Source organism: Carlito syrichta, unplaced genomic scaffold, assembly GCF_000164805.1.
Source record: "Carlito syrichta isolate Samal-C Ts95f unplaced genomic scaffold, Tarsius_syrichta-2.0.1 Scaffold143255, whole genome shotgun sequence".
Lineage (NCBI taxonomy): Eukaryota > Metazoa > Chordata > Mammalia > Primates > Tarsiidae > Carlito > Carlito syrichta.
The window spans coordinates 56,122-75,909 of record NW_007087351.1 but is presented as its reverse complement, the minus strand read 5'-3'; the positions used below and the strand labels follow the sequence as shown (position 1 = coordinate 75,909).

General features: G+C 41.5%; 2 protein-coding genes across 2 annotated transcripts in view; both read left to right on the top strand.

Moving 5' to 3' along the window:
* RADIL (Rap associating with DIL domain) overlaps positions 1 to 19,788 on the top strand; it is a 72,438-nt gene that overhangs the window by 14,670 nt on the left and 37,980 nt on the right. The window lies entirely within an intron of this gene.
* On the top strand, positions 7 to 1,963 carry PAPOLB (poly(A) polymerase beta). The gene is given in 2 exon segments (XM_008050212.2): positions 7 to 1,914; positions 1,916 to 1,963. Coding segments are annotated over 2 exon segments (1,920 nt in total). The 5' UTR covers positions 7 to 42.

Below are 19,788 nucleotides of genomic sequence, written 5' to 3'. Positions count from 1 at the left end.
CGCGGTGGGGGGGGCCGTGCCTTGGCGGGGCCGGCGCTGAAGATGATGCCGTTTCCGGTGACCACGCAGGGACCCCAACAGCCGGCGCCGCCGCGGAAGCGCTGCGGCGTCTCCTCCCCCATCAGTCTAGCCGCCCCCCAGGAGACAGACTGCCTCCTCACCCAGAAGTTAATCGAAACCCTGAAGCCCTTCGGGGTTTTTGAAGAGGAAGAGGAACTGCAGCGCAGGACTTTAATTTTGGAAAAGTTAAATAATCTGGTAAAGGAATGGATACGAGAGATCAGTGAAAGCAAGAGTCTTCCACAAGCTGTCATTGAAAATGTTGGAGGAAAGATTTTTACGTTCGGCTCTTACAGGTTAGGAGTGCATACCAAAGGTGCTGACATTGACGCCTTGTGTGTCGCACCACGACATGTTGATCGAAGTGACTTTTTCACCTCGTTTTATGACAAATTGAAACTGCAGGAAGAAGTAAAAGATTTAAGGGCTGTCGAGGAGGCCTTCGTGCCAGTTATCAAACTTTGTTTTGATGGGATAGAGATTGATATTTTGTTTGCAAGATTAGCACTGCAGACTATTCCAGAAGATTTGGACCTGAGAGATGACAATCTGCTTAAAAATTTGGACATTAGATGCATAAGAAGCCTTAATGGTTGCCGAGTAACCGATGAAATTTTGCATCTGGTGCCAAATATTGACAACTTCAGGTTAACTCTGAGAGCAATCAAACTATGGGCCAAGTGCCACAATATCTATTCCAATATATTAGGCTTCCTTGGGGGTGTTTCCTGGGCTATGCTAGTAGCAAGAACCTGTCAGCTTTATCCAAATGCAGTAGCATCAACTCTTGTACGTAAATTCTTCTTGGTATTTTCTGAATGGGAATGGCCAAATCCAGTGTTACTGAAAGAGCCTGAAGAACGGAATCTTAATTTGCCTGTATGGGACCCAAGAGTAAATCCCAGTGATAGGTACCATCTTATGCCTATAATTACACCAGCATACCCACAACAGAACTCAACGTATAACGTGTCTGTTTCAACCAGGATGGTCATGATTGAGGAGTTTAAACAAGGGCTTGCTATCACACATGAAATTTTGCTAAGTAAAGCAGAGTGGTCCAAACTTTTTGATGCTCCAAGCTTCTTTCAGAAGTACAAGCATTATATTGTACTCCTGGCAAGTGCATCAACAGAAAAACAACATCTAGAATGGGTGGGCTTGGTGGAATCAAAGATCCGAATTCTGGTTGGGAGCTTGGAGAAGAATGAATTTATTACACTAGCACATGTGAATCCCCAATCATTTCCAGCACCCAAAGAAAATCCTGACAAGGAAGAATTTCGTACAATGTGGGTAATTGGGTTAGTGCTAAAGAAGCCAGAAAACTCTGAAATTCTCAGTATTGATCTCACCTATGATATTCAGTCTTTCACAGATACAGTTTGTAGGCAAGCAATAAATAGTAAGATGTTTGAGATGGATATGAAAATTGCTGCAATGCATTTAAGAAGAAAGGAACTTCATCAGCTACTGCCTTATCATGTACTTCAGAAAAAGAAAACGCATTCAACAGAAGGTATTTTAAGATTGACAGCTTTGAATGACAGCAGCCTTTCCCTGTCTACAGACAGTGAAAACAGCATGTCTGTGCCTTCATCTACTAGCACTATGAAGACTGGCCCATTGAGTAGCAGCTCTCAGGGCAAAAACAGTCCTGCCCTGGCAGTAATGACAGCATCTGTGACCAACATACAGGCTACTGAAATTTCCTTGCATCAAGTGAATCCTAGTGAAAGCTCAGGGGCTGTGTTGAGTGAAAGTATTTCTCAAACTGTGTCTCAACCTGCCATTTCTCCACCAACAAAGCCCATAGTCACCAGAGTGATTTCTTCAACATGTCTGGTAAGTCATCCACCCAGACCTTCAGGAAGCACAGCAACAAACATACCTAATCCTATAGTAGGAGTCTAGAGGACATTCTCACCTCATAAAGAGAAAAGGACCAAGAAAAGCAAAACAGAAGAGGAACAGCTTGATAAAGAGACAAGTACAACTTTATTAGAAATAATTCAGACAATGTCTTCTCTGTTGGCCTTTCAGGAAACATTTGGTACAGATCTTTCCAATATCCCTGTTCTCACTACAAATCTCATTCCTGTTAGCAAGAATTCAGTAAGACAGATTGAGTGGATCAAAACAACTTAAAGGGTCCACAAACAATATCTGCCAACTCAACTTGTTGTTTTCAAATTCTAAAGAAGGAGAATGAAGGGTACCAGACTCGATATGACTTGAAATAGATTTAGGCTCATTTGGTAACTTTCTTTACTGGGCCAATTCTTGATTAGAAGTCCAGATTAATATGTGAATCTGGGGGTACTATTATTGTGTCAGAGTATATTACTGTATCAGCAGCAGTTACATTAACTATTTCAAAGGACAACTGCCTTTAAAAAGAAAAAACCCTCAAGCTATATTTGTACCTATGACTGACATCTGGACTGGATTTATGTTTGTTGCATTGTTGGGAAAATTTGCAATACAAACTGGTATCAGAATTCCTTATACTAATGATGCACTTTATATTTTTTATTAGAAAGTAGAACTAATTTTAGATTTGTCAACTTGATGAATTCTAGCTTTTTTCCTCAAGAGGTTTCTTCACTATTAATCTTAAAATTGGATACCATTGTGCAGTGGTATTCTATACTTCATAGAAAGCTTAAAAGTACATCTAGCTCAGTCCCTGTGGGGTAGCTGTAACCCTTTAAGATGAAAAGTCAACTTTAGAGTATATATTTGACATCAAAACAATAATTAGTAGGTCTTTGGTTTTGATGGGACACGATCAAAAAATGACACATTGGTTTTATCTCAGTATATAATCAGTGATCAGACATTTTCTTTGAGCTAGTAAAGCTCCATATTCTTTTGTCTTCAATCATTTGTCCTAAAACAAGGCTTTTTGCCTCCCCCTCTTCTCTTTGCTTATATGCACAAGGTATGCTTTTATGTCATTTCCCAAAAAATCCAGAATACCAATATTTTCTGAACTATGATGTGAAACCAACAGTCCTATGGCCACATGGCACAAAACACCAAATTTTGATGCCATGGCTAATATTTTAATAAAAGTTACTAAATGTAATTCCTATGAAATATGTTACCAATCTTGGATGACTATTTGATCTCTATATATGAGAAGTTTTGTACATTCTACAGAATACCTGCTTATGGGAAAGTTAACTTCCAGTTTTAAACATGTAGGCAAAAAGGCGTTTTCTCCAATAATTTAAAACCAATTTTTATTTTTAAACGACATCAAAATTCATCAGTATGTTTAACATGTAGAAACATAAAAATAATTTCTAGCAAGCACTTGGCATCTAGTCAGCTTTCTCTACTATTTTGTTTTATCCTACAAAAAATTAGAAATACTTTAAAAAGAAAGATCCCTCATAGTTAAACAGCAGAACATTCATGTTTAGGAAATATGAGAGACAACAGTTGTAGATGAATGAAAGCTTAGTCTTTCTTAATCTAAATACAGCAAATTTAACAGGCTTTCCAATTAGCCATGTTCTGACCCCTCTCCTTCCCTCTCTCAACTGTGTTCCTTTTTACCATATGTGCATTTTTCATGTTAAACTGTAATTGCTTAAACTCTTTCCTTATCTGTCTGGATTAATCTTCCAAAGTTGGAATATAGTCTTTTTCTTGTTAGGCTATACAGCACTTGAGACTTTCTTTTCACTATTACTTCCTGATGTCTAGTATACAAGATTTCTTTTTCTCACATCTTTGTTCTGGGTAGTCACCTTATCCTTTCACCACAATAATAAATCAGGGGAAGTTTGCATGATATCTGTGTATTTTGAATAGCTATGGTGTTAGGTTGAAATTGCCAGGCACAAATTTAGTCTTGTCATTTTGTTTACACATTGGGGGGGAGAACCAACTAGTTGTTTAGATGTTTCATATGACTGTATCTGTTTTACCAAGCTGGAAACTTGGGACTTTTTATTTCTAAATTGTATTACCTAATTTTTATTATATCAGATTTTTTTCATGTGATATATGTAGTGACTGGAGTTTGCTTTGTTTTTTAGTATCTAAACTCCTTGTATTTTCAAGTACTACTTTGAGAACAGATGATGTATTTCTCCATTAAAAACACAATAAAAATAAGTGACAAAGTGAAACTAAAATACTGGACAATAATAGTGTTTAAATTTGACGACACATGAAAAGGTTAAAATTTCAAATCAATCAAGGTAAAAAATGAAATTAAAAAGCTCTTAATCCAAAAGAAGGCAGGGAAAAAGAGGGGACAGCACGGAAAGACAGGGCAGAAAGAAAATACAGTTGATGGTTGTGGAAATGAAAACAAATCTGTCAGTGCTATAAATGGAGGAAACTTCCTGACTAAAATACAGAGATTGTCAGATTCCATGGGAAAACCAAGGCCAGCCTTACACTGTTTTACTTATGAGCGACACATCCAGACGAAAGAATGGAAGAAGATATGCCAATGAAAAGCTGGTATAGTGACAGTTTCATTCAGACAGATTTCAAAGCAAAAATAATTATTAGGGCTCAAAGGGCCACAGCATTAATGATAGAAGAAATGAAGCACCGGGAAAGTGGAATGATTTAAACTTGTTTGCACCTAATAAATTAGCCTCAACTTAACAAGGCAAAGGTGAACAGAAATTGCTAAACGTGTCATTATCATAGGAGATTTCAAACAGCTCTTTCATTTACTGAGATCAAGCAGACAAAAAAAAGGAAAAGTTTTTGAACACAATCTAGTGGTAGATTGATGAACTTTTTCTGTTAAGAACCAGGTAGTAAATATTTTCAGCATATGGCCTCTGTCTCAACTGCTTAACTCTGCCCTTGTCGAGTGACAGCAGCTATAGACAGTATGTAAACAGATGGCCAAGGCTGGATTTGCCACCCCTCCCCCTCAGCCACCAGTGATCTAGTGTATGTGTATTATAGAACCCTCCACTCATCAACTGGAGAACATGTATTATTCTCATAAGTAAGTACCGGGCACATACAAAATTAACCTCATGCTAGATCAGAAAGTAATATTCGACAAATTTCAAGATACCCGACTTCAATAACTTGTTCTCTGACTACAGAACAGTCAGTTAGAAATCAATAAATAGCATAGAGAAGAATTTCCTAAAGAGACATAAAAAGCTCAGACCAGAAAGGAAGAGACTAGTGCAATTAAGAAATTTTGTTCCTAAAACATTGAACAGTGAAAAGTGAAAAACTGAAAAACAGGCCATAAGCTGGGCGATTTTGTGATAACATAAAACTGACAAATGATTACTATTTAGAATATATTAAGGATGGCAAAGAAAAAAGGCTATCTGAAACAAAGACCAAACATCCCAATAAAAAATGGGCCCAAAAGTGCATAGGCAATTCGCAGAAGAGGAACTAGGAGTGGCCAGTAAACATGAAAAGATACTCAATCTTGTTTGTAGTAAGAAATATACCAGAGAGGTTTTTTGTTTGTTTGTTTGTTTGCAAATATCAAACATTCTAGTAATATCTAGGTTTGGCAAGGATAAGGAGCAGTAGGAACTCCAGCACGGTGCCAGTGAGAGTACAACTTGTTTTGAGCCCTTGGGAAACAGTTTGGTCTTATCTAGAAAAGTTGACACGCTCACACACTGTGTTCCAGTTATTCTACTCATAGGCCTTCACCATCACATACTGGGTCACTGATGGACTTCGTCTTACTGATCCCCTTTGTCCTTGGGATGACCAGAGTCTGTGGGACCACAGCCCTATCCACAACCCTATACACCCTTTTGTTTACTTCCAGTGTGCCATTTAAATGCTATAATTTGCCGTTGTGTCAGGAAAGCCAGGAAGCACTTGGAGCCAAGTACAAGAGTGTTTATAGCAAAACAACCTACCTATCGATCAATGGGTGAATGGTTGGATAGTTGTGTGTTTATGCAGTAATTACTATAAAACTGACTTGGCACAGTGACTCACACCTACAACCCCAGTGCTTTGGGAGGCAAAGACAGGAGGGTCACCTGTAGCCGAAAGTTTGAGACCAGCCTGGGCAACATAGAGAGACCCTATCTCTACACAAATTTTAAAAAATTAGCTGGGCCTGGTGGTGTGTACCTGTAGTCCCAGCTAGGCAGGAGGCTGAGGCAGGAGGATTGCTTCAGCCCAGGAGTTCAGGTCTGCAGTGAGTCGTGATCATGGTCATGCCACTGCACTTCAGCCTGGACAACAGAGCAAGACCTGGTGTGTAAAACATGCAGATACAGAAAATAAAGCTGTGAAGTTAAATGAACCGTAGCTACATGCATCAAAGTAGCTGTCTCACCGTATTGAGGAGGAGAACACACAGCAGAAAAATGAAAGTGTACGATTAAAAACAAGCAAAATAGAGCAATGTGATTTGGGGTCACAAAAATATGTGGCATAACTGTAAATGAAAAATAAGGAAACGTTAGACACAGTGTCCAGAATGGTGGATCCCTTCGGTAGGTTGGAGCTGGCGACAAGGCAGGAAGATGTGCTTGGGAGAGTGGACAACCTGGAAATAGTCCATTCTTTTTCGGTTGGGTGGCAATGAAATGGGGTTCACTTTATTATTAGTCTAAGCTGTAAATGCTCTCATATGTGTGAAATATTTATAGATGAACAACCAATACCGAGGTGATATCTTAAAAGCCTCTTCATCAACAACAATGACAAAAACAAGCTAAATCAAAACGAAGCAAAAGAATCCACACAATGATTCTGTGTCTGTTAGGAATTGCATTTGGCCAGGGAAGAGTAGCTTGAACAATAACAAGTAGTCCTGGGAAGGTGGCTTACCTGGTCACCCAGGGGCTCAGGATTTTCCACTTTTGGCCCCACCTTTCTAGACCATGCCTTCCATCCTCAAGGTCACCTCAAGTACCAGGATAGATATGGGTGCCATTGCCATTCTGTCTTCATTTAAGGCCGGAAGAAAGAAAGAAAGGAGGAAGGGCAAAGGTGTCCTTGAAAACTATGTCCTCCTCCCATGGAGTCTTCCTAGAAGTCCCCACAGTGTCATCCCCGAATCTTTCACTGGCTGCAACTTAGTCACATAGTCATGCCGACCTGCAAGGAGACTGGAAAATGTAGTTTTCTTAGCTCAGTACACCGACTCACCAATACCATCAGGCTTAAGCTGTTAGGAGGAAGGAGAGAATGGGTATTGAGAGGCAAGATAGTATTGTCTTTTCCAGCACACATGTATTTAGCTGTTCAAAAACACTTCCAAATAACTCTGCACATGGCCTGAACATCTTCGGGTTAGCACTGGCACATCAAATCTCTCTTGTTCTTTAATAGTTGGCTTCCTTTCTACTTTGAAAAGGCCTATGCGTTTATGTTAGGCCCACCTGGAAAATCTCCCTTTTGATGAACCCAACGTCCAAAGTGAACTGATTAGTAGGTTCATTTGTATCTGCAAAAATCTCTTTTGTCGTATAACAAAACATAATCGTGAAATAACGTCTCATCACATTCACGGCTCCTACTCATGCTTGAGGGTCGAAGGCAGATTATAGAGGCAAGGATGACTGGGGGTCATCTGAGAATTCTGACGACTCCAGTCTGCCCTCTGGCCTCCAGTGATCCATGTCTGTACCCACATGCAAAATGCACTCACCCCATCTCAAGGTCCCCAGTCTTATCCTATTATAGTATCAGTTCAAGTCCAAAATCTTATCATCTTAATCTAAATCAGGTGTGAGTGGGGCTTCTGGGCATAATCCATTAAGTAGAGTCTTGGAGCACAATTTCCCTCCACCTGTGGACCTGTGAAACTATAGAGACAAGTGTCTGTCCTAATTCTCCCATTTTGGCAATCTGTGTCTGCTGTCTTTTCTCAGTCAGTCTACCTAGACATACATTCCCACCCTAAGAAACTAGAAAAAGAAAAGCAAATTAAAGCAAAAGTAAGCAGAACAAAGAAATAGTAACGATCCGAGTAGAAATCAGCAAAGAAGAAAACACGGAAAGAAAACCATTAGAATCAAACATTGGTTTGATCGACAAAAAGCTGGTATTACTGATTTGAGATGTTCTCTTCTTCCCTAGGAGTCTACAACTAGAATCTCCTTGTAAACCCCGCTTTAGTTGCCTGCCCTTAATTTTAATACTCTGTGTTTTCATTTTCTTTTCTTTTTTCTTTTTTGAATTGGAGTCTCACTCCTTCACCCAGGCTGGAGTGCAGTGGCACGCTTACAGCCATCCCAGCGTAGACCTGCTGGGCTCAGGTGATCCTTCCCCCTCAGCCTTCCAAGTAGCTGGAACTACAGGCGTGTGATACCACACCGGCTAAATTTTTATTTTTTATTTTTATTGTAGAGATGAGATCTCTCCAAGTTGCCCAGACTGGTCTTGAACCTGTGGCTCAGTCCTCTCACCTCAGCCTCCCAAAGTGCTGGGATTACAGACTTGAGCTGTTGCGCCCGGCCTATGTTTTCATTTTCATTTAGCTCCCTTGTGAGTTCTTCTTTGGCTCATGAGTTATTTGGAAATGTGTCTTTATTTTGAAAACTGGACATTTTAGAGAATATATTGTAGGAACGTGGGAGTCTGTCCCCACTCCCGGGATGATTGTGTTTGCTGTTTTATTTGTTTAGTGACTTTCCTGAACTGATTCTGTAGTCTGTCTCCCTGCAGTGTGTCTTTTCGATGTCTCTGCTCAGCTTCTTAAACAAAAATTCTTGTTGTATTGTTTAAGCTTACTTTCTAGGGCTTATAGATGGTCAGAGGTTGTGCTTAAACACCTTGAGCCAGCAAGTACTCTCCCCTCTGCCGATGACTCTGGGTTGCTCCGGGAATGCATTCAAAGCTCGGGCAGGTGACAGTCAGCCTCCCCTTCCCTTCTGCCCACACGAGGCCTCATGTCTGGCCAGGACTGGCAGATAGCTGGAGCTGTCTGATTGCCCTGAGCGAGTGCACAGCCTTTTGTGTGTCTGCAGCCTTCCAGGGATGTCTAGAAGCTTATCACGGCCCATGTTGCTCTCTCCTTCTCCAGAAAACTGTTAGGTTTCTAGAAGTGTCTGTGGCTTTCTCCAACAGGTGTCAGACCTCGGCAGCTGTGATGTGAACCCCAGCTGTTTGACATCGATATTGCTGTTGTTTTCCACTGTGCCTCAGGTTAGGTGTGGGCCTACCCCCCCACCCCTACTCTGCTCCAAATCCAGCTATTCCCCCCCAGCAGAACTGCCGGTCCTCACCTCTACCCTCTTGTAGAACAAGCTGAGAGTAGGGGGCAAGGGTGGGAGCACCCCACACCACAGGCGTCCACTGCTGTACTGAGATTTAGCAGTTTTTGTTGACTGAGTGCTTCTCCATTTGTTGTATACTTTTGGTCAATTTCCAGCATCCTGAAATGGCCTTTTTTTTTTTTGAGTCAGAGTCTCACTCTGTCGCCCAGCCTGGAGTGCAATGGCATGCTCATGGCCACTGCAGCCTCGGCCCACTGGGCTCAGTTGATCCTTCCATCTCAGCCTTCCAAGTAGCTGGAACTACAGGTGCATGCCACCATACACAGCTAATTTTTTGACTTGTTGTAGAGAAAAGGTCTTGCCAAGATGCCCAGTCTGGTCTCGAATCCCTGCACTCAGGCAAGCCTCTCACCACCATCTCCCAAAGTGCTCGGATTACAGGTGTGAGCCTCCACGCCTGGCCCCAAATGGGTGTTTTTGATAGTTTTGTCCAGTGTCCATGTTTTTAGGGAGAGGATTGCTGAACTCCGTCCTCAGCCACACCAGGTGCCCCAGCCTCTCTCATGAGTGTCCATGTCAGGGCTCAGTGACTCAGTGTGTTGTCTTTCCTAGCAGTGGACTCATCTATCTTAATTTCGATGGGTTTTGCCAGCTTGCCTCCACAGAGGATGTATGTACCTTATCTCCTTTAGCAGTGTTTGTAGCTCTCCTGAAGCAGAAGTGTGTCCTCATCACATCGTTGGCCTGATGGCGTTTTAACTTGCTTTGCTCTGACTGCTGATGAGTTTGAGCATCTCTCAGATGCAGATGAGACATTTGCAGCTGGATGTCAGAGTTGTCGTTTCCGTTCTTGGTCCGTTTTTCTGTTGCTTTGTATTTTCTCTTTCCATTCACTGTTTATGCGCAGCTATTTCTCATGGATGGGTGTTTAGGAGAAAAGTAACATGGTCGGATATAAGCTTCTTGGGGAGACGGAGGAGGAGAACAAGAAGGCGAACGTTTCCGGCCAGCAGGGAGAATGGACTTCACTGCTCTCCCTGGAAGAGCAGCTTTCGGACTCCTGGTCAGCTCCCCTCTCGTTTCTTCCCTTCCACCCCCTTGGCCTTTGCTCGCTTCTCATCTTCTCCGCCAGGAAGCTCCTCTTCACTGGTTTTGAGTCCTTACTTGGCCGATCCGCAGATGGCTTGGGTTGACATCCCGGGTCATATTGTCGTGGCCTCTACTTCTTTGGCTAAATAAAAATGTGCAGAGCATAGATGTGGAGGGCTGGGAGGGCCTTTTTGGCCTCCGCAGGGCCTCAGAATGGCGCCTCCTTCGGAAGGGCTTCCTGATGCCTGGCTTGTGGTCCTGCTTCTGAGTGTGCAGGGAGCCCTCAGGTGCGAAGCTGGGTGGTGGAGACAGCCTGCCGCCAGGGCATCTCAGATAGGAGCTGTCATGGCGGCCGATGACTGGTGTGTGCTGTGCATTTACTTGACCCTTGTAGTAGTCTCTGATCAGAGCCTGTGATGGGCTGAATTGTGTCCCCCCAAATCCCTGTGTTGAAACCTTGACTCCCAGCATCTCAGAGAGTGATTGTATTTGGAGATAGGGTCTTTAAAGAGATAATCAAATTAAAGTGAGGTCTTATGGGTGGGCCCTAATCCAATCTGACCCGTGTCCTTCGTGAGAAGAGGCGATTAGGACACAGCCATACACAGAGGGATGACCATGTGAGGACACAGGAAGAGATGGCATCTACAGCCAAAGGAGGAGGCCTCCAGAGGTACCAGCCCCACCCCCACCTTGATCCTGCTCTTCCCGCCTGACTGTGAGACAGTTCTGCCTGGCCTGTGGTACCTGGTGAGGACAGCCCCCAGAGAACTCACACAGAGCCTTTAACCTTTCCTCTTTTCAAAACCTGACATCTTAGTCCCTCGCTTGAATTGAGAGATACAAATGAGTATGTGTGCACACAGAGCTAGGTAAAGATTCAGGTGTAACTCTACTGAATCAGCATGAATCTGAGAAATGGTATAAATGAATATGTGCCAAGGACAAGAATGTAAAAACTAGTTTTAAAGGCTAAGGAAACTAGATATATAAAATGCCTAGAGATGCTTGTATTCATCTGGAGTTTCAAAGTGTTTTAGGAACACAGATCCTGTTGTCACAGCCCTCAGTGCCTGACAGGAGCATCAGGGTGTCACTTGGAACAGTGACATGAGACCCCCCGCAGGAGGGAAGGGAGCTTGACTAGTCAGGAGGCAAGGGAAGGCCCTGCTAATGTTAAGAGCCAAGATGTTTCATAAACAATAGAAGAGTGCAGCTCTGGGACAAAAGGGCCGGTTCTCCCTCCAGGTTCAGGGCATGGCTATCCAGTGGTGTCCGAGATGAAAACCCTTCCGGTACGGTTGGTGTTGGACACAGGCAGCAGGAGCGTGGTGGTGGTGCTTACTGCAGTCCTCTCTGAAAAGGGGGTTAGTCCAGCCCAGGGAAATCGGATATGGCCTTTGGTTTCAGCTGAAGAAGGCCTTGGTTATGCCAGGCTGCTCTCTCCTCAGCACGGTCCTGGCCGGCTCTGTTTCCACCTGTGGCTAACTAACAAACGGCTTAAGCATTTTATCTCCTCAGTTACCCATTATCTTAATTAGGTTTTTAGTTGCTTCTCAGAGAAGGGGCTGTTACTCCCTGAGTAAGACTCTAATTAGAATGAGTTTTATAATGGAAATTTTATCCTTCAATACTTTAAGAAATTCCTCCACCATCTAGAAAATAGGACCTCCCCATTGTTGAACATTTTGAAAAGCAGTGAAAGTATAAAGAGAAGAGTAAAAATCACCTGTGAGGTCCCCTCCTGGGAAGAGTCACTCTTGATAGTTTGGTCCTTTTCTTTTCTTTTTTCTTTTTTTGAGTTGGAGTCTCACTCTGTCGCCCAGACTGGAGTGCAGTGGCCGCTCCCGGCCACCGCAGCCTCGCCTGCTGGGCTCCGGAGATCCTTCCGCCTCAGCCTTCCGAGTAGCCGGAATTACAGGCGCGCGATACCACGCCCGGCTAATTTTTTTATTTTATTGTAGAGATGAGGTCTCGCCTGCCCAGGCGGGTCTCGAACCCGCAGGTTCAGGCAATTCACTCACCTCAGCCTCCCAAAGGCGCAGGATTACAGGCTGAGCCACCGAGCCCGGCTAGGTCCTTTTCATTTCAGTATTTTCTTAGTATATGCATTTATTGTCTCACATAATTTTAATTTACCTATTTACACAGTTAAATATCCTCTGAGCTTTTCTTAATATATTTATTTCCTCATATTGTGAAGATTGTTTTAAATGTACCTAACCATGTCCCTATTGGGTTTTTAGAATGGTTTCCATTTTTCTGTTTATCAGTAATACTTAGGTACACATTTTTGTACAGAAATGTTGTGCTCCTTCTTGATGAGCTGTGTAGATAGCATCTTAAAAGTGGGATTCTTTGTGGAGGCATAGATATATCTATAGCTAACATTGACATAGAGAGCAATATCTCTATGATCGTTTCAAAATTTGGGGTGGATCAGTGTCTGTCTGTATTCCTATCAGCAGTTTATGAGAATCCCATCTTTCCTTTTCCTCACTGTCATTTGATTCTGTCAGTTAAAAAGCTTTGCTACTTTGACTGGAGAAAATGCACCTCGTTGTTTGAGTTTGTGTTCCTTTAGTATTTGAAGTTGAATAGTTTTTAGAATGTTTATGAGCCATTTCTGTTTCTCATTTGATAATTTTCTCTCGTTACTTTCCTCTTTATTTTGAAATGCTTCAAGCACACAAAAAGTAGATACAGAGTAATGTAATGAACTACTCACATACCCACGAGCCAACTTAAGAAATAAGATATTATAGACAGAGTAACTCCTGCATTGTTCCTAAAGAGACTTTTATGGATTTACTCCAGTGCAAGTGAAGAAAAAGTGTGGGGAGCCCAGGATATTTGTGTTTTGCCAGAGAATTGGATCCCGTGCAGCACTTGACCTGAGAACAGGGAGTGTAGACACAGGTGCTGGGTGCTGGTTGCAACTCAAGGTAGGTGAACAACCCGTGTCCATTTCAGGGAGCCAGAGTCCTCAGCAGCATCTGCTCCCTGTTTCTGGTCCTCTCTGTCCCTGACTTTCTGTGTGTTCTCAGTTTACCCTGCAGGGCCTGTCCAATAGAAAAGCAAGCTTTGTTCTCTCCACCCTAGAAATATAGGGCAGTGTGGCTGGGAGGCTGTGGGTTTTGTATATATAAGATCATGTCATCTGTGAATGGAGATAGTCTTACTTTTTCCTCTCTAATTTTGATACCTTACTCGTTTTTCTTGCCTAACTTCCCCAACTAGAACCTCCAGTACAATGCTGATTAGAAGTGTCAAGAACAGACCTCCTTGTCTTGTTCCTGATCATGTGAGGAAAGCATTCAATCTTTTCCCATGAAGTATGATGTTAGGTGTAGGTTTTTGTGGTTGGCCTTCATCAGGTTGAGTAATTTATATTCTGTGACTGGTTTGAGTGTGTTTTTTTTTTTTTTATTATGAAAGGGCATTGGATTTTTCCACTTTTAATGTGCCTATTGATATCATGTGGTTTTTGTCCATTATTATATTAATATAGCATATTATACTGATTGGTTTTTGTGTGTTAAACCAACCTTGCATTCCTGAGAAAAATCACACGTGGTCATGGAGTGTAATCCTTCTTATATGTTGCTGGATTCAGTTTGCTAGTATCTTGCTGGGAATTTTTATGTTTATATTCATAAGGGTCTGTAGCTTTCTTGTGATGTCTTTATCTGACTTTAGTAGCAGAGTATTACTGGTCTCATAGATTGAGTTGTGAAATGTTCCTCTTTTTCTATTAATATAATATTTTATATTCATCAGCTTAGCTATTAGGTTATTATTTTAATGAAATCTATAGAGTCAATAAACTCTATATATACAATCATATTATTAGCAAATAATAGGAGTTTTGTTTCTTCTTTTCCAGCCCTGTGTCTGTTACTGCTTTTCTCGAACTTCCAGTCCATGTTGGGGTGGTACAAGCTGTCATCATTATTATTCTTGATCTCAAAGTCATTGGTGTCAGTATTTTATCATTAACTATGTTGTTTGGTATAGGTCTTCTTTACATTGTCTTCTATCTGATTAAGAAGGTCTTTTATATGAGAGTTTGCTAAAAAGTTTTGTGAATAGATACTCAGTTTTGTCAAAAGTTTTTGCTGCGTCTTTTGAGATGCTTGTAATATTTTCTCCTTAAGTGTGTTATTGTGGTGAATTATATGGATTAGGGATGTTTTTATGTTAAGCCCACTTTGTACTCAATTTAGTCATGATGAATTTTTCTTTCTATGTGATGAGGAGTCTTGTTTATTGATATTAGTTTAAGGTAGTTTTGCATCAATGTTCATAAGTGAGATTTGCCTATAATTTTTTTGTTGTTATGAACTCAGTTTTTATGTCCAAGATTTATAAAATAAGTTGGGGAGAAATTTATCTTTTCCTAATTTCTGGGAGACTTTAGCTAATATTGGTGTTATTTATTTTCCTTGAAGATTTGGTGGAACCCACTGGTGAAGCCACTTGGGACTAAAGTTTGCTATATGAGAAGATAGTTGACTATTACTTCTAATTTTTTAACGGTTATATCAACAGACTATTTAGGGTCTCTGTGAGTTCTCTGTTTGTGAGTCAGGTTTAGTCTAAAATATATTAACTATAATAAAGTTGTCAATAATACCCTCTTATCTTGCTACATCCATGTTGTCATGATATCCCTGCTTTTTGGTTTTGAGTTGAAGTCTCACTCTGTTGCCCAGCCTAGAGTGCAGTCGCACAATCACAGCCGTGGCCTGCTGGGCTTAGGTGATCCTTCTGCCTCAGCCTTCCAAGTAGCTGGAGATACAGGTGCACGTTACCACATCCAGCTAATTTTCAATTTATTGTAGAGACATGGTCTCGCCAAGTTGCCCAGGCTGATCTTGACCCTCTGGGCTCAGGCAATTCTCTCACCTCTGCCTCTCAAAGAGCTGGGATTACAGACGTGAACCACAACCCCCGGCCCTGCTTTTTTATTCCAGATACTGTTTGTAGTTGCCTTCTATCAGTGCTTCTGTTTCTCTGTCTTTTCTTGGTCAGCGTTGCCAGAAATTTGCCAATTTTATTAGTCTTTTCCATAAATGGAACATTTGGATTTATTATGTTTACATTTATTTATTTTGTTTCATTAATTTCTACTCTTAAAATAATTTCTTCTACTCTGGTTTTAATTTCCTGTTTTTTATGTAACTTCTTGAGATTCGATTAACTCTTTTATTTTTCTCTTCTAATTTGTACTTTTTTTTTTTTTGAGTTGGAGTCTCACTCTGTCGCCCAGACTGGAGTGCAGTGGCCACTCCCGGCCACCACAGCCTTGACCTGCTGGGCTCCGGCGATCATTCCACCTTAGCCTTCCAAGTAGCTGGAACTACAGGTGCGCGCTACCATGTCCGGCTAATTTTTTAATTTATTGTAGAGATGAGGACTCACCAAGTTGTCCAGGCGGGTCTCGAACTCGCGGGCTCAGGCAGTCCACTAACCTCAGCCTCCCAGGGCATGGGATTACAAGCTGAACAACTATTTTTTTTTTTTTTAAGATTGAGTCTCATTCTGTCACTCAGGCTGGAGGGCAGTGGCATGCTCATGGCCACCACAGCCTCTATCTGCTGGGCTCAGGCAATCCTTCCACCTCAGCCTTCCAAGTAGCTGGAATTACAGGCATGCACCATCATGCCTGACTAATTTTTTTATTTATTGTAGAGATGAGGTCTCGCCAAGTTGCCCAGGCTGGTCTCAAACCCGTGAGCTCAGGCAATCCTCTCACCTCGGCCTCCCAAAGTATAGGCAAAAGCCACCGCGCCTGGCTTCTTCTTTTGTAATTTGAAGGTTATAAATCTCCCCCCAACTTCTACTTTAGAAGCGTCCCACAAGTATTGCTATGTAGTAACTTTGCTATAACTAAATGTCAAATATTTCCTAATTACCAGTAGGGTTATTTTTAATCCTGGAATATTTAGAATGTTTCTTAATTATAAACGTTTGGTGATTTTTCTAATTATCTTTTACTGTTGATTTCTAGCTTAATTCCTTTATTTTTAGATAATGTGTTCTTTTGAAATTTATAAAAACTTGTTTTATGGCCTGGGTATGGACCATCACTGTAAATACCATGTATGCTTAAAAGAACATATTTTCTGCAGTTTTTGGGCATAGAGTTTGTCTGAAATCAAGTCACTTTTATCAATAATGCTTAAATCTAGCCGGGTGCAGTGGTTCACACCTGTAATCCTAGCACTTTGGGAGTTGAAGGCGAGAGGATTCTCTGAGCCCAGGAATTTGAGACCAACCTGGCAACTTGGTGAGACCTCGTCTCTACAATAAATCAAAAAATTACTGAGTATGGTGGCACGCACCTGTATTTCCAGCTACTTGGAAGACTGAGGCGGAAGGATCACCCGAGCCCAGCAGGTCGAGGATGGCGTGACTGTGAGGATGCCACAGCACTCCAGCCTGGGTGACAGGTTGACTCAAAAAAAAAAGGTTAAATCTAACCTTGCATACATTTTTGTGTACTTGTTTATTAGTTTCTGAGAGAGGTATGTCAAAATCTCCTACTATGATTATGGATTTATTTATTATTTTAGTTTTCTTAGTTTTTTTCCATCTGTCTTAGCACCATTTTATTAGGAATAACAGATGGTTCCTAACTTCTAATGCTTTTTTTTAACTTTACTATGATGTGAAAGTGATACACATTCAGTAGAAACTGTACTTTAAGTATCCACACAACCATTCTGTTTTTTACTTTTAGTACAGTAGTCAATAAATTTTGTGAGATATCCAGCATTTTACTATAAAATAGGATTTATGCTACATGATTTTGCCCAACCCTAGGTTAATGCCAGTGTTCTGAGGACATTTAAGGTAGGTAGGCTAAGCTACAATATTTGATAACTTAGGTGTACTAAATGCATTTTCAACTTAAGATATTTTTTACTTAAAGTGGGCTTATCAGGGTGTAGTCCCATAGTAACTCAAGGAGTATTTGTATACAAATTTAAGATGCTATATTCCTGGGTATTTAAACTTGTATTATTATCATCCCTGTCTGTAGTCAAGCTTTTTTTTTTTTTTTTTAGTTGGAGTCTCACTCTGTCGCCCAGACTGGAGTGCAGTGGCCGCTCCCAGCCACCGCAGCCTCGACCTGCTGGACTCCAGCGATCCTTCCGCCTCGGCCTTCCGAGTAGCCAGAATTACAGGCACGCACTACCACACCCGACTGATTTTTTTTTATTTATTGTAGAGATGAGGTCTCGCTGCCCAGGCGGGTCTCGAACCTGCAGGCTCAGGCAGTCCACTCACCTCAGCCTCACAAGGGCGTGGGATTACAGGCTGAGACACCGAGCCCGGCTTATTTTTAGTTTATATTAACAGAGCTTTCTTTAGGTTAGATTTTTAAAATATTCAGCAAATATAATTGGCATATAATTTTCTATTTTTTAAACATCTTTCTGAGCCCTTTTAAAATATGTGTTTTTTGTAAAAAGCGTATTATTGGATTTTGTTTTTTAAATCATTTGGCAATTTTCACACTAACTGCAGCTTTCTGTCGCTCTGGTCTCCATAAAACTTGGTCCTTGTGGGTTCAGTGACATTGAGATGTGGGAGCAAGAGGAGGATGAGTCATCAGAGCGGCAGTCCTCTTGCAGCCCCCAGGCGGGGTGACTGTGGATTCCTGAAGGAAGCCAATCTTTTCAGGTCTGGGAGGGCAGCTGCTGCTCCTGGCAAGTAAGGCTCCCATTGAATCTGTTGTTCAGGCATCTCTGCTTCATCTGCCAAGATTTCCCTACTAAGTCTAGGGTCATACTCTTTCCTGGTCAATGCTTTAACTTTCACACAAGGCCGTGAATTCAGTTTACGCTATAATTCTGCAAACCACACTATTAAGTTTTATGTCTGGCTTTTTTTAGCGAGGTCAGTACTGTGTCTACAAGAAATAAGATTCTTTCAGGGTCATTCTCGAAACTTTCTGGTTCTCTGACTGTGACCTAAGTTTCACATTGAGAGAGCTGACCCTGAGAGTTCCAGTGTACTCAGGAGCATCCATAGTCAATTTTCCCTTTGTTCCCCTCTGATTAAGAATTTTTTATGCTCCAAGATTGTGAAGATATTTATCTTATTTTTAAAATTTTTATTTGTTTGTTTATTTTTTGAGTTGGGAGTCTCACTCTGTTGCCCAGGCTGGAGTGCAGTGGCACACTCACGGCCACTCCAGAGATGTCAACCTGCTGGGCTCCAGGGATCCTTCCACCTCAGCCTTCCAAGTAGCCAGAACTACAGGCGCATGTTACCACACCCGGCTAATTTTTGATTTACTGTAGAGACAAGGTCTCGTCAAATTCCCCGGGCTAGTCTCAAACCTACAGGCTCAGGCAATCCCCTTGCCTCAGCCTTCCAAAGTGCTGGGATTACAGGCTGAACCACCCAGCCTGGCCAATATTTATCTTTTTAAAGCTTTATTGTTTTACCTTTCACACTGAGACCTGCAGTCTATCTGGAATTAATTTTTGTGCATAGCGCGAGGTAGGGATCATGATCCATTTTTTGCTCAAATGAGTTGACCCAGCAACATTTACTGAAAAGACCATTTTTTTTTTTGTCTCTGTGAGATTCTGTTCTGGAACTCTCATTTCTGTTCCCTTGGCCTACTTGTCCTTATACCAGTACCACACTCTTAATTATTGTAGCTTATGGTGAGGCTGAAACCTGACAGTGCTGTCCTTCAACTTTGTTGTTGACCTTCAGACGTACCTTTGCCCTTTGCATTGCCTTATATACTTTACCAGTTCTCGTGTGCACATACACACTCACACTCACACACATGCATGTACACATGCATACACACACATACACATACACACACACACACACACACACACACACACACACACACACTCTGAGACTTGACTTGGGATTGCATTGAACCCGAGTACAGTTTGGGGAGAACTGACATCTTCATGTTCCATCAGCTTGGTATATTCTTCTGTTCATTAGCTCTGTAACTTCTGTCACTGTGTTTTGTATTTTTCTGTGTAGTGGTCTTGCACATCTTTTGGTAGATTTGTTTCTTAGTTGTTTTATGCTTCTTTACACTTTTAGAAGTGACATCACTTTTTATGTATCCTTTTTCTCTTTGTTCCCGGTCTTTAAAAGTATTAATGTTGTGTATTAACTATCTCTATTACCTTGCTAAATTCACTTGTTAATTCTAATTACATAGATTATTTTGCATTTTCTACATATGCAGTCACATTGTCTGAGAAATAATTGTAATTCAGTTTCCTTCTTTTCAATCGGTGTATCTTTTATTTGTCTGTTTTCTTGCTTGTACTTGCTAGAACCTCAGTGCTGACTGGAAGTAGTCATGGCAGATATCTTTTTCTTGCTTCTAACTGGGAACGAGAGGTTTCAGTAAACATTTTCTTTAGAAATATTTCCCCTA